Here is a 14265-nt window from a genome sequence, read left to right as displayed (position 1 = left end):
GGGGATTCACAAGACGTCTTAAGCGTTGTAATGCCTTGAAATCATAAAAGTACTTCTTGTAAAATAACAATTAAAATGGCTTTAGGGATTTCAAAGGTAATAACAAGAGCTAATTATACATTTTCTATCCGTTTAAAACGCTTTAATGCGGTTACAAATTACAACCTTTTAACCGTTTTTTTTTTTTTATCGAAACATTTTAGGATGCTAAAACATTACGACACTTAAGCTGTCCTGCAAGTCCCCTAATTATGTCAAACAAATTTTCCGCCACTGAAATCTCCCCGAGGAAGCTGACTGATAATGGGTTTACTTCTCAATAGTCCCATCGTAATGCTCTTTCATCGCGGTTCGGAGGTTTCTTTTAAACCAGGGTGTCAAGAGGACCGTGAAAATTGGACGACGTTTGCAGTCAGGGCGAATAAACTGGGGGGCTACTTTGTAATGCGATGGGAAAGAGAAATGCGATGCGATAGGCAAATACGTCGTAAATAATACGCTGTGGCGATTGCCTATTGCATCGCATTTCTCTTTCGTATCGCATTACAGAGTAGCTCCCAGTATTTCTACAGCATTTCACTGACACCGAATCGCCTAAGTAAGTAACGGTGACCTTACCATAGCATTGGGCGCTAACTAGGCGGGCTGACCTTTTCCTCTTTTTCCTTGCTAGTTTGCTGCATCAGACCAGCTCGGGGCGGTTTCTTCTGGAAAGAGCAGCTCCTGCCGTCCAGTCAAGAGGTTTTGGCACCAGGCGACGGAGTCACTACTGTGGGTGACAGGATTTCACCGAATGAGCAACCATGTCAAGGGGCTTCCAAAATCTGATACATCTATGTTTAATGTGCTTCGGAAAATCCCTACCGGCGGGATCTAGCTATACTCGGCAAGAAAGAGCTCTATAAGACCAATGGGATTGCCCATCCAAAAGGAGACCGTAGATAAAATTCGCTTTCAGCAGCGGTGGATGAGAACCCATCGTACCAGGCCACCGAGAAGAAGGATGGAAGCGAATGAGACTGAAAGGGTTTCCAAAAAGGGCAAGTTTTATGTTAACGAATTAGTGCGGCTACAGCGAATTGGAGAGAGATAATCTGCAGGTAACCATTGTAGATGCCACTTCTAGCAAAGTAAAGGTTGTGTAAGGCACAGTCAGGTCATGGACATGTGCGAATACCAATTTTCCAAATCCTTCCTGGTGAAGAGCTTCGCAAACATTGGTGATTCTTGCGAGAGCATCAGGCTCAAGCTTATGCCTGTTAGTGAAATCGCCAGAAGTTCGAGAGCTGGGACTTTTTCAACTCACTCCAAATGGAAAAGTCTTTTCGACTACCAGATTCGGTCAGTATTGTCCAAGCGAAGGTCTTTGCCTACATAGAAGCGTGTAAAATGGTTTTAATTTCAGAATGAACCGTGGCAGTTTACTTGCATAGCCAGACGGTAAATAAGAGAGTACATACTTTACCCCTTTAGCGAATAGGCATATGAGCAACATTCAGGGCAACGAAATGACCGATGAGCTATTCAGCAACGTGTCGGCTCTTAATATCTTAGTGTCACTTGAGGTTCTTATGCCTCTGAGCTATATCTAAGACCACACATATTTCAGCACTAGAAAACTGTGGCTACCTAGAGGTGGAAAGAACTACAATTTGCCATAGTTTTGTAAGAGTCTTCGGCCCACCTAATGCGCAAATTGAACAGGAAGGGTTTGTCTCGACTAAGAGTCAGTTTCACAGGATATTGTTCACTGGGCTCTTGGTCCTGGATACACATGCTGAAAGACTAGTATTAGAGTATAACACCTTTTGTCATATGTCATAAATCTTCAGATGCAGAAGAAATGGTAAAACTTCTCCTGTGGAACTGCCCACCACTGAGTAGGACCAGCAGGATTAGATTTCTGGCCAAACATTTATTTAGCGGATAATAAAATTAAGAGATACTAACCCCCTGAAATATCTTAGATTTTTAAACTCCGCGGACTAGATTTAAAAGAAATAGCAATCCGAAGAAAAAGTACTTTGCATACTTTTAGGCAAACTGTTTATAATGCTTAGATATTTTGCTTTTTGTAGACTTTTACGTTAATCGCATACAAATTTTTTCTGAGAATACCCTTAATAAAATTTTATCAAGAATAATTTTCTGGAATTATTTAACCCTCTAGCGGCCACTCAATTGCACTTTTTTCAAAGATCTCAAAATGAGTGGTCAAAACGACCTCCTGTAAGGAAAATGGTGCAATGAAATGTTCTACGAAAATGTTCCCCGGAAAATTTTACCTAATACCGCGTGTAAAACAGTAACTGTCGCACTTAGTTTTCTGAATAATAATATCGTTAGCTTTATTTCGAATAACACAGTGCAACAAATTTCAAAAATTTTGAGTTGATGCGAATCGGACCAACAGCATTTGATTGAGCTTGTCAAATAATGAAAATTTGCCAAAGGGTTACCATTTCTTTTTTATCTCAACTTGTAACTTCGTGTTTTCATGTGTAATTTCTTGAAAAAATAAAATAAAATAATAAAAAGACATTTGCCAAATTTGGAAAGTTAAATTACAGACTTGTTTATTTTGAACGCTAACTTCACGACATTAAATCGATGTAAAAAGGGAAAGGCAACCAACCTAGACCTCTTTTAATGAATACAATTGGTCCCATTCCCATCAGTTTTGAGGAGTGTTGCACTGTCGACTTCATTTGATATTTCGTCCTCGTATTTTTGTTAAATCCTTTTGAAATTGTCCAAGATCATGCTACATATTTATGTTCCCTAGTATGCTTGCCATACAGCCTCAAACTTTATAATCCGATGGTTTTAAGTCTAAAGAATATTGGGGCCATCTTCTACTTGAATAAAACCTGCGAATTTTTTTTCTTTTCACCAACTTCACCAAAAAGTTCTAATTTTGTTGACAGACAGCGGTAAGCCTAGTTTCTACATATTCTCATAAGCTTTCCTTCGTAAAATCCTTTTCTGGCGAACCTGTTCTATGGTTATGTGCAATCCTTCCAACTCCATTGTCCTTGTGATATAAACACATACCAACTGCTGAAGCTTTTAGTGATGGCATGGCTTCAAAGTGGCTATATTAGATCCCGAGACTCTAACCACCTCAGTTCGAGACGAAAAATAGTTCAGTTAGTTAAATAGTAAATTTTCCCTTCCTGAACTATCCACATTTTCTCAGAAGGTAACTCCTCTTTATCATTCATATGCACTAAATATGTATGTATCTATAATTCTTTATGTGCTTTATGACTTGGCGCATTTTTTGTTACGCATTGTTGTCTATTAAATGTCGCGTGTTATTGTTGCGAAACGTAAAAAGTTAACGACAATTTACGAAAACAATAATCAAAAGGTAAACCTCTCTATTTATTTGCAAGAACTGGTTTCGACGCGGTGCTTGCACCAACGCCAACAACAACAACAACGAGACCAATAGCAATGCCACAACAGATAGTGCAACCAACATTGGCAACAACGCATAAACGTGCCGAGCAAAACAAACCACTCAAGCCAGCCGACCGACCGACTTCTCATTGCCAGCTTTAACGAAATTGTAAATGCAAGGGAAGGCACATAGAGAAATAACGACACAGCAGTTGCAAAGGCGGTGTTGCTGCTGCAGGTGAGGGGGCGGCCGTGTTGCAAGTGCTCATATATGACATTACACGCACAACAACATGCTACAGGTGGCTCGTTGCAATGTGCAACTTACAAAAGTTGCAATAAAGCCAAGTTAATATAGCTAAGTGTAGGTATGTGTACGTACAAATGTCCAACTAAATATATGACTGGGCCAAAAAGACTAATTAAAGTGTAGGTATGATGCAGGTGAGCAAATGTATTTACTATGCACGTATGTACGTACATACGTCTGCGTCTGTCTGCCAGCCAGTGTGTTTTGGCAAAGTGATCGTATTGCATGCTGCAGCGGTGGCGTGGCAGGTGAACCGTGAGATGCAAGCAGAGTGACAACAAAAAAATGCATTTACGTAGTACAAACATATGTAGGCATGTAAGTATGTATGCGTATGTATGCAACAACAATGGAGGTTTAACAACTTTGCAGGGCAGCAGCTGCTGTTATTGTTTCTTGTTGTTGTTGCTGTTGCTTCGCTTGGTTCTGCAAAAATTATGAAGAGTGCAAACGATCGTCTAGCAGCTGAACTGATTCTGCAACCGCTGTGGCAGAAACTGGCAGCTCTCTCGACCTTAATGAGCAAAATAAATAGCGCACTTTGTTAAGTGGAACTGCGTACATTAGACTAGTTCAAAAACAGATCGACTACCTAGCATTTTTCAAAAAAAAACCGGTGAAATTTTTTCGACTGTTTAAATTTTAAAATTTCATAACTCGTTTTTAAGTAAACTTATCAGAATTAACAATAAATATTTGTGAAGAAAATTGTAGGCTATAAACAAAGTCTCTTAAAATTTCTCCATAAATTCACTTTTCCAAAAGAGCTGTGTTTTTGACAGGCGTCTTGTTCTACTGTCCCTAAAATATTTCGCAGGGGATTTTGAAAAAAAATAGACGATTTTCTTGAACCACTCTAATGTATGTATATGCATATGTATGTATACAGGCATACGTACATATGTGTTCATTTTATGTATGCTGGTGACGGCTTTGCGCCTTAGCTTTTGCTGATTTTGCGGCTACAAGTAGGTGGCTTTCTCTGTTTTTTACTCTGCTCTTCTCAGCTGGCAGATCCCAGCATAAGGTAGGCCAACAGACATTGTAAGTAAGTGAAATCTGTGACGCCACTACATACAAACATACACATCTAGAATTACTATTTGCTTGTCTGAACAACGGTTGGTGAATGTTATCCCAGTTACACCCAGTTGATGTGCTTTTTGCCAACTTCTTACTTTTCTTTTATTTTCTCTTTATTTACCTTTGCTGACTCATTTAGTCGGTTAAGTAAGTATGTACGCTCCGAACTCTTAACGAGGCTAATAAAACAGCAGCAAGCAACAACAAAAGTGTTGAATAAATCGTATTTACATATATCAAATAGAAAAGTAAACAGTGTTATCGCGCTTTTTATGAGAAGGCGCTTGATAAGCGCCAGGTAAGCGGTAAGAACCAGGTGAAGTTTACTTAAGTGCTTACATACTACAGTACATACATATGTACATACGTACATTGATGCCAAGTACTTTCATTCTTTACATAAGTACTGACTACTTACTAAGTAAGTAGCTGTTTTAGAGGCAGGGGCAAAATTTCCAAGCTGAAACTGAAAAGTTAATCCAGGCCATAAGTTGTAGTCAGGCTCCACGAGGATTTTACTAGAGTTCATCATTGGGATGAGGTTTCTACTTTTCGGTCAAAACTCCATTTTAGATGCAATGTTAAATACTAGCTGTACCCAGCGTGCGTTGCGGCGCTTAAAAATACGCCTGTTTGCAATATTCTATTCAGTTTTTCATAAGCATAAATGATAGAGAAAAAAAATGTTTGATTTAGTAGCCAACATACACTGAGTAATCCCCAGATAAGTGTGTTTGCTTAAAATATGACGCAATTAAACCTGAAATTCAATAAAACAGAGAGAGATTTGAAAAATATTGTTTTTCCACTCGCATTATGGAGAACCATCGAAAAACGGGTTAAAAAATTGCATACATATTTAGGTACGGTGATCATATTTATGAGAGCCGAATACAGGACAAAAAATAAGTTTGCAAATTTTTTCCGCAACAGCTTACAGATCTTAAAGCCTTCTTCACAAATTTATAGGATAAGATTATCGAGACTTTTACCCCGTAAAATTTGCTAAAAAAAAATCGTTAAATTTTAGTATAATAAAGTGCAATTTTAAGTCGCTAAGACTTACCATTAATTTTTGGCAATTTTTTTTTTTTTTGTTGACAGTGTTGCGCATTTTTTCGAGCAAAGTAAATATGTTCCACCATTTTCTTGAAAGAGAAGCAAATGAGCAGCACCTTCCACTCGCACTTTATTATACTCAATTTCAATGAGTTACAAAACTGCAAACAAAATTTTTTTCTAAAGATTCTAATTAAAAAGTTCAAAATTTTGGTGAAATATTGTAGAATTAATTTTTATAGTTTTTATAGCTTTTTTAATGAGCTGTTAAGGCGCCGAAATACCGAATACGGGACAAATACAGGACATGAAAAGAAATACAGAACATTTAGCTCCCCGTGTAAAATAAATAAATTACCAGGACAATGGGCCAAAAAAGGGAACTGCGTATAATACAGGACGGATGGTCACCGTATACATAGGTATTTTGAAACGCAGCAACGGACGGAAGAAACAGAAAACACGGATAAAATATTATTCGAAAACCTTTAATTTGATACCTCTTTTGTAGTATCTATTCGAAAATCTTTGGACTTAAATATTAGAAAGATTTTAACTATTGGTCCACGTTTTGAACAATTTCTCGGGAACTACGGGAGGCAACCAAAACTCAGAAACCACGGGTAAAATATTTTGACAAATGCTTCACATTGTGTCCTATATCTCGGAAACTGTATACAGTATGGAAGTAAGCATAAATCACGGCGTAAATATTTTTGAAGACCTTTTATTTGATGCCCATTTTTTAGTCATTGGAAAGTTAGGATCTTGGCCCATATTTTGACCAATACGAATCGCTAAATTGCTTTCTTGGTGTGAATCTGTGCTATGAATACAATGTTTTCATGAAACTTCAAGTTTCCACGACTTTTCACGTGAGCACCGCGTCACTCCTCGAATCCAGTCACTGCGACTTGGGAATTTTATACGAGGCAAATAGAGCTTTATATCCGTTTCGACTAACCTCCGATATACCAAAGGCACAACTTTCAACAAGAGAAAATTCTCCTTCGATGCTTTCTGACTAGAAGTACATATATGGGTCTTACGCTTGACAGAATATTATCGTGGGAACCCACTATTGCGAGGCGGGTTGTTGGATAGGCTATGGGTTAAATTTCGGGTTCTTCAACTTAGGTATTTAATTGGATTTGCAAAAAAAAAATTGATTATAAAATCGTGATTTTGAATCATCTAAGGATAGAATTCTCTAGAAAATACTATAGAACCACCCGTACCCTCTGGCATTCAGAGAAGTGGGCAAAAATAGGTTAGCTTAATGAGAAGATAGACTACTAGCTGCTTACAGTAGAGGGTTGTCGCGAGGTGAAAGCCATTAAGCCAAAATATCCAGCTGCATTCGCATATGAGATCCGACCTAGCTAGCATTATTTAACACAGGATCGGAAACTTAATAGAATCCGAGAAAAAGTGAATTTCAGATGAAATCCGGGCGTTCCCACCGCAGTCGGGGCAACATATCTGAAACGGCCTGATTTATGTCTGGTCAAGGGTTGTCTTTTCAGACAAAACTTCTTGGAACAATTTTATGCTATTTCAATAACAACATTGATATACTGAGTCTTTGCATCTATCTCCATAAGCTTATAGCGTTCATTGATTAGGTTCTATAACTAAATACATACATTCATACATTCATATCTGTATGCTTTCCAAACTCGTTTGGAAACTGGCTTAACTAGAGAACAGAATATTAAACAAGCTACATATGTACGTAGTAACTAATTCCAAGTGGCGATCTATGAATGAATAAATAACAAGTTTCCAGCAGGAATCCAAAGACATTATGAATTGCTTTACACATTCCTTCATATATTTGTGTCTACATATGTATGCACCAGAAAATTCCTTCATTCCGAATGCGTACGAATGCCCATGCAGCTCAAAAACTCGACAGTTTTGAATGAGTGCACACCTTCAAAGGCAAAAGCAAAAATCAACAAGCCGGCGAATGTCCACAAAATAAAATACAAACAACAAATACGAGTAAGAAAGTAAACGTGGAAACATAGACAGCGACCGCTGGTTATCCTGCAAAATGGAAAAAAGCAAATATACAACGGAAACTTCACTAACCATGTACCTGTACGAGGCACTGTACCCAGAAAATCCCGAGTTTGTACAACGAACAGGTAAATCATACCTGCGGAAAGAATGAGCGGACGTTTGTAAATACACAAATACAACTATGTACATACATAAATACCGACTTTTAAAAGTGGTGGTGGTGCATTATTTGTGTGGATGTGCATTATTTTGCTGCCCTGTAGCGAAAATCTCTAGTTCTGAACTGGTGCGCTTCTAGAACATTTAGACCCAGTAGTGGTTCGCAATAAATCTCCTTTTCATGTAAACAACTGGCGAGTTTAACATGACCATGTCCTAGGAAGTGTCAATTGCCTCCCGCTGCATCCCTTGTTCTATAGTTCCGAACTAGTTCTATATTCGACAGATAAGATCTCGTTCCTTCTGCATCCCTCTTTCTATAATTCCGAACTAGTTCTAAATTCATCACCTTAAATATAGATTTCTAATGAAAAATGTGATATACAATTTTTATTTTTTTAAGTATCACATTTCGCTAATTTTGAACTGGTGGGGATCTAGTTACTATCGGACTGGTTAAATTTTGGCGATAAAGATCTAGTACGGAACTAGAAATTTGATTCACTAGTTCGCGGCTTCCCTACAGGGTAATGGTGTTTGTTGTTTGCATTATTTTCGGTTTTTGGGTTTATGAATATACATATGTATGCATGTCGTTGTGATCCTCCCTCTACTGCTGTCACAGGTGAGGCACACCATGTGAATAAAACGCGAGAAACAAAGCAAAGTAAGCCGAGCAGATTGTTTGTTAGTGGAACAGATGCAGTTCACATTTTTAGAGATCGCTGCTTTTTTTCTTCAAACGCACTCCATTTTTTTAAACTAGAGATTGCTCACACCATGATTTCGTTTCTTCTTAGATGTTGTTCTCTTTCACAGCTTGAGTTTTGATGCGTTGAATTTGTTGTTGAACTGCTGATTCTAATGATGAATTTTGCTTTGTATTTTACTAGAATACAAAATCACAAAACACCGGCTGTCGATCATCTTCTATGGCTATCGAAGCATAGAAGAAACGATCGATCAGTTTATAGGAGACGAGTGAGTTTCTTTACATTCTTTCCCCACAGGTATTTGCGCTTCAAAAAGGTGAGACATACATTTAATAATTTGGTTGTTTGGGTTTCCAGCGATCCTTGATGATGCTGAGAGATACGGAAGCGATTAGGGAAATCATGTAATCACAATGGAAACAGAGCTGCGCAACAGTGTGGGTAGTGAAGAGATCATCCAGCAGCAGTGATGCAATTCGATTTAGAGTTGCATGATTGCTTTTACGGATGCGGTTGCATTTCGAGAATAACTATGAAGAAAGTTGCATAACTATCAGCTAATGAGTTTTACAATTACTGGTAAATGTGTATTTTTTAATGAGAATTCTGAGATAATAATCTTTAATTGAAGTGCGTGCGTGTGTGAAATTTCACTGGTAAGGATGCTGTATTTGAGGAGTAGAGAAAATTGTGGGAATGCAAGTTGCATAATTTTTGGTAAAATTTTAAGGTATTCTTTAGCTTCCTCTTCACTTTATTTTACTCATATGAGATTCAATGAATTTGGGATTAATTTTAATGATCCCTCTACATATTCAAGTTTTTTTTTTTTAATAGTTTTTAGGATAAAACAGCTTTCTTTCGACCGAACATGACAAACTCGCCGAGGTTAGAGCATTTATCTATGTTTGTTCTATAATTTCAAGCTGTTTCAAGTAGTTTGGCTTTGAAGAATGTCGTCGGCGACTTGCAACGAATGCGCCCTGACAACTACAAAACTATCGACAATCCATTATACTATCCGAACGAAGGAGATCAAGCTGAACTTAGGCATATTCTCCTTCACCGCGCACACAACTACAAACGTCCACAAATTATATAGCCGAGATCGCACAACAAAGTAGACTATTAGTCGGTTGGTTCTAAACTATGATGCGCCTTGGTAGTTTGCTGGAGACTAATAGAAAGAAGTAGATGAAACTTCATAACAGCCAGAAGCCCACGCTTAAGACTGCACTGTATGCCTTCTGATGACGCTTGAGCATCACTTATAAAGCAAGGCCCAAATGCTTTCAGTTAAAAAGCTGAGCATATAGCTCATATTGAATTGATCCACAGATATCACCCCTAAAGAACTCAAAGACTAGTTTCAGCCATTCATATGTCATGCGCTGAACCAGACCGAATGGCTCTTCGTGGTGTATCACTCTTACCCAATTTCTGAGAAATCGAGTGACTAATCACATCTGAGAAATCGAGTGACGTACACAAAAGCAATGCTTTGAGTTCACACAGTCTCGCCCAGTGAATTTGAATGTGATAATATACCGACCACTATCGTAAATGATGAGAATAGGAATTGTCACTCGTCCTTAATTAAATCGTAGAATAATTACTAATTAGACGGCGAGCATGAGACTGAATTACTATTCTCATGGGAATTTTTCTCAACCTTTACGAGAACGTGTGCCTTTTTTCATCGAATGTTTTTTTTAAACTTGCGATTTTAATGTTGGCGCAACTTTTAAATTTGATTAACTGTTTTTCGGCAGTTATCTACAGAAATTTGTAAAACATCGATTTAGATAAATACTAGTTAAGGTCTTTCCATATTGAGGTACTATTTGCATATGTATTTAGGTTCTGGCACATATTGTGCTATTATTCACATACCTAATGATCTAATCACTTACCTTTCATATCGCCATGATCCACATAGCCAGCAGTGATGGACGCCTCGTTGCTTTGCACAGCAATTAACAGAAATAATCCCAGTGTTAACCACATCATCATATACGAGTGATGATGATGATGTTGTAGGTGTAGACTGTTTAACGCCATTTCGAGCGTTGAATGTGTAAATAAAAATTAATTTCCTTTTAATTTTCTATGCAAGAAAATGATCTGCGAAAGTGTAGAATGTCACACTTGTCGCTCTGTGCTTATTTTATTCGATTACGCACTTCTTTTTCCACACAAAACACAATAAATGAGTTTTTTTAGGAGCACAACTTTCTGCTTATGGCTTAAAATTTGCTAAAAAGCTATACATATGTATACTTCTAATTTTTATGCACAAAAAAATTTTTCTTTTTAATTTGAATTGTAAATAGTTGAGCTTCAATTCGTTATTGTAAATAATTGTTTTACTGTTTTTATTAAATATATATGCATGTACATATATATAATTATATTTGCTGCATTTATCGATAGCCAGCTCAGTGCCTAGTTCGATTACTTGCCTTGCGAGGCTCGATCAAGCGTAACACGGCGACAGCGACAGCAATGACGACCGCGAATACCGCCTGGTCTAATAACAGTGTTTGTTGTTAATTCAAATTTTTTTTAGTTTTTTTTTTTTTACTTTTTGCTTGCGCTGTTCAATACAGCAGAACACGTGTGATTTGCATTGGGCAACTATATAACTACTATATACTTGCTTAGGCGCGGGTGACCGAGACGCGTACGCGATTTTTGTTATTTGACGATGCGAATGAAAATAAAACCAACAACGGCGGCGACAGAGGCGACGACGACAACGACAACGACGTTAATGTGGCGGCGATAAAGCCAAGATCAGCATATTGCCACATGTTGCAACACACGTGCATACATACATGCATATGTATGTGATTGCATAAAAGTGTGTGTGTGTGTGTGTGTGTAAGTGTAATGCAAACTGCTTTAATTGTGTGTAAGTGTGCTGAAATTGCAAGTTCGACACTTTTTTGTTTAAATTCGCGTAGGTATTTATTTGTATAAGAGTTTTATTTTACACTTTTTGTTTAAGTTCACACTTCAAACTGATTCTGTTTTCTTGCATTTATTTATTTTTTTTTTACAATTTTACGGCTTCAATGGTCCCTAAATTGTATATTAGAAGTCGGAAATGCCGACACTTGAGCGTGCGCTCTGGTCTACAAGCTATTGGTAGCTACTGTACTGCCCTGCACTGTATCTGTAGCGCAGGCTCTCCTTGCTTATTGCTTGCTGCCAAGGTGTGACACGATCCCAATTAGCATATATCGTGCGATCGATCGATAGTTTATCGTACAGTGTTGTTGTAATCTTTGTTTTGTATATTGTTGCTGTTGAATTGTGAATGCAACTGTCTGTGGACCCGTTGTTGTGTCTTTTCTTAGTTAATGGAGTTACCAGTTACTGTCTGAGTCGCAGAAGAAGAAATTAATGCATTTCCATAGGGAAAAAATATATGCTTCCAATGCTAAAAATAAATTAAGTTCGCCAAGTTCACTTAATTTTATGAATTTTCAGCAATCGTTCAGCAGCAGTTCCTTACTACCCGAAAACCTGTTGGCCGTTCAAAGGAACTCAAATTTCCGTTTCCGTCCGGCGGTATGATGACTTTTAGCTAACATACGAACAAATGTACATACATATGTATTCACTTATGTCGTTATGTACTTTATTAGTGCGCTTAAGTTTACCCGTTCACTGGCGCGCAGAGTTCGGTATTGAGGGTGCGCTTTTGCTTCGTTACACTTGTTGAGCACACTTAATTTTTCTAATTCATTACTGTTTTATTATTATTTTTTCCCGGTATAAAATATAAAACAATGCCTTTTTTTGTTGCTATTGGCGACAACTAGAAAGAACGTTGAGCGTTATGGCCTCACTCTCCTATATACACTTTACTCTACTTATTACGGCAACACAACTTTTTATCTGTTTATCAGCACACGTAGGTATGTTTTTCTTTGAGTTGATAATTAATTTTTATAACACCAAGTATGACTGCAAATTTATTATTAAATGCTGAGTATTACTTTTCAATTATACGATTTATTTACTTGCATACATATGTGTGTATCTACATTTACAATTACACCTTTTAGTAATCAGCGAAAGCAGTATGTATTTTATATATTTTTTTATTTTTTTTTGCTTGCAAATATTCAGTGATTTTCGAAACGCAACACAAGAAAGACACACACCTGTTCCGCCTGCAGTGACATAGAATATGCCGCTGGTAGCAAATATTTAGTACGGCTAATAAGGGCCCTCTCGCTAGTTAGTGGCTCTTACAAACTGCAGTCAGCCCGATCAGTTTCCCTTAACTGCCTTTGATTTCCGTTTTTATTTTCATCACTTTCAACTAATACGGATGCACACTTTTGTTTATTTTCTCGTTTTTTTCGTTTTAACAAATTCGCATTGCACTTTGCAATTATGTATTTTAGATATCACTTAGCCACGAAATTTGGCTAAAAGGAGTCGCACAAAACCCAATTAAATTGGTTAATTAACGCGTAACAACGACAACGACGGCGCACGCAATCAGCGCAACCAACTAACGTCCAAGAGTAGCAAACAACGAATGAGAGGCCAATGCGCATCGCCTACAAAAAAGAGCGGCTCTGCTGCGCAAAGGTGAAAAATGAAACATACTGAAGTGTGCAGTGTTGCTTTTAGTTGGCATGGAACGCAGTGGCAGTGGAACTTAGAAGAAGAAAAGGGGAAATAATATGTACATACATACATACATGGGTAAAGACTAGTAAAGATCGAATAAAAGCATAGACAGACGGCAACGTTGAGCCGAATTAACGGCAGTATTGCGGATTAGGAGTTGGCTTGAATCCTATGGCTAGCAAATTTTTTTTTTTACATTTTTATTATGGTCTTTTAATTAGTACTTTTATTGTTTTTTATGTTTATGTGTTATAGTTTTTGTGGCCCTTTTAATTAAAACTTAAGTCTAACAAATTAGATTAACGTGAAATAATTATGTGAAATAACAAAAACAAAACAAAATAACATCAGTTCAAATTAAATAATATTTATAATGATAAAATAAGTGAAAATTAAAAAAACACTATTTTTTAAAATTGCTGCTACTGAGTTGTAGTACAAACCCGCTTGCATTGTTTGATCACTTCTTTGCCTCGTTTAATTTTGGCGGTTTGGACCAGTACACTATGATCCCAAATCACTTTATTTGCAGAAAACCAAAAAAAAAAGCAAAAGCATATATATTTTCTTAATAACAATACCCTAGGCAATCAATAGAATAGTATGAAAAAACTAATACTGGATTTCTACTTACCTAGTGGCAAAAAAATTACAAGCAGGACCATTCTGCGCTGGTAATAAAAATTTTGTAACCGGTAAATAAAGTTCCTGTCAATGTTTAAACCCCCTTCGCACTCTGTACTCATGCAACCGGTAAATTTTGTTTACCATCTCCTAAGCTGGAAACAAATTATTGCCCCGTGAAATATGCAATGCTAAAATTTCCACAATTCCTCATAGCAGAATTGTTGAATA

General features: G+C 37.3%; 1 protein-coding gene across 1 annotated transcript in view; it reads right to left on the bottom strand.

Annotated features, from left to right (window-relative positions):
• Positions 1-13296, bottom strand: part of LOC118743000 (epidermal growth factor receptor) — a 231635-nt gene extending 218339 nt beyond the window's left edge. Inside the window, exon 1 of the mRNA XM_036475452.1 lies at positions 10671-13296. Within this exon, the coding sequence (XP_036331345.1) occupies positions 10671-10818 (148 nt within the window). The 5' untranslated portion in view covers positions 10819-13296. The remainder of the gene's footprint in view (positions 1-10670) is intronic.
• Between the last annotated feature and the right edge of the window lie 969 nt (positions 13297-14265).

Source organism: Rhagoletis pomonella, unplaced genomic scaffold (genome assembly GCF_013731165.1).
Source record: "Rhagoletis pomonella isolate Grant_MI unplaced genomic scaffold, Rhpom_1.0 Rhpom_scaffold_00007, whole genome shotgun sequence".
In the NCBI taxonomy this organism is placed as follows: domain Eukaryota; kingdom Metazoa; phylum Arthropoda; class Insecta; order Diptera; family Tephritidae; genus Rhagoletis; species Rhagoletis pomonella.
Note: the sequence above shows the minus strand (reverse complement) of the source record. Positions and strands in the feature narration are given on the sequence as shown.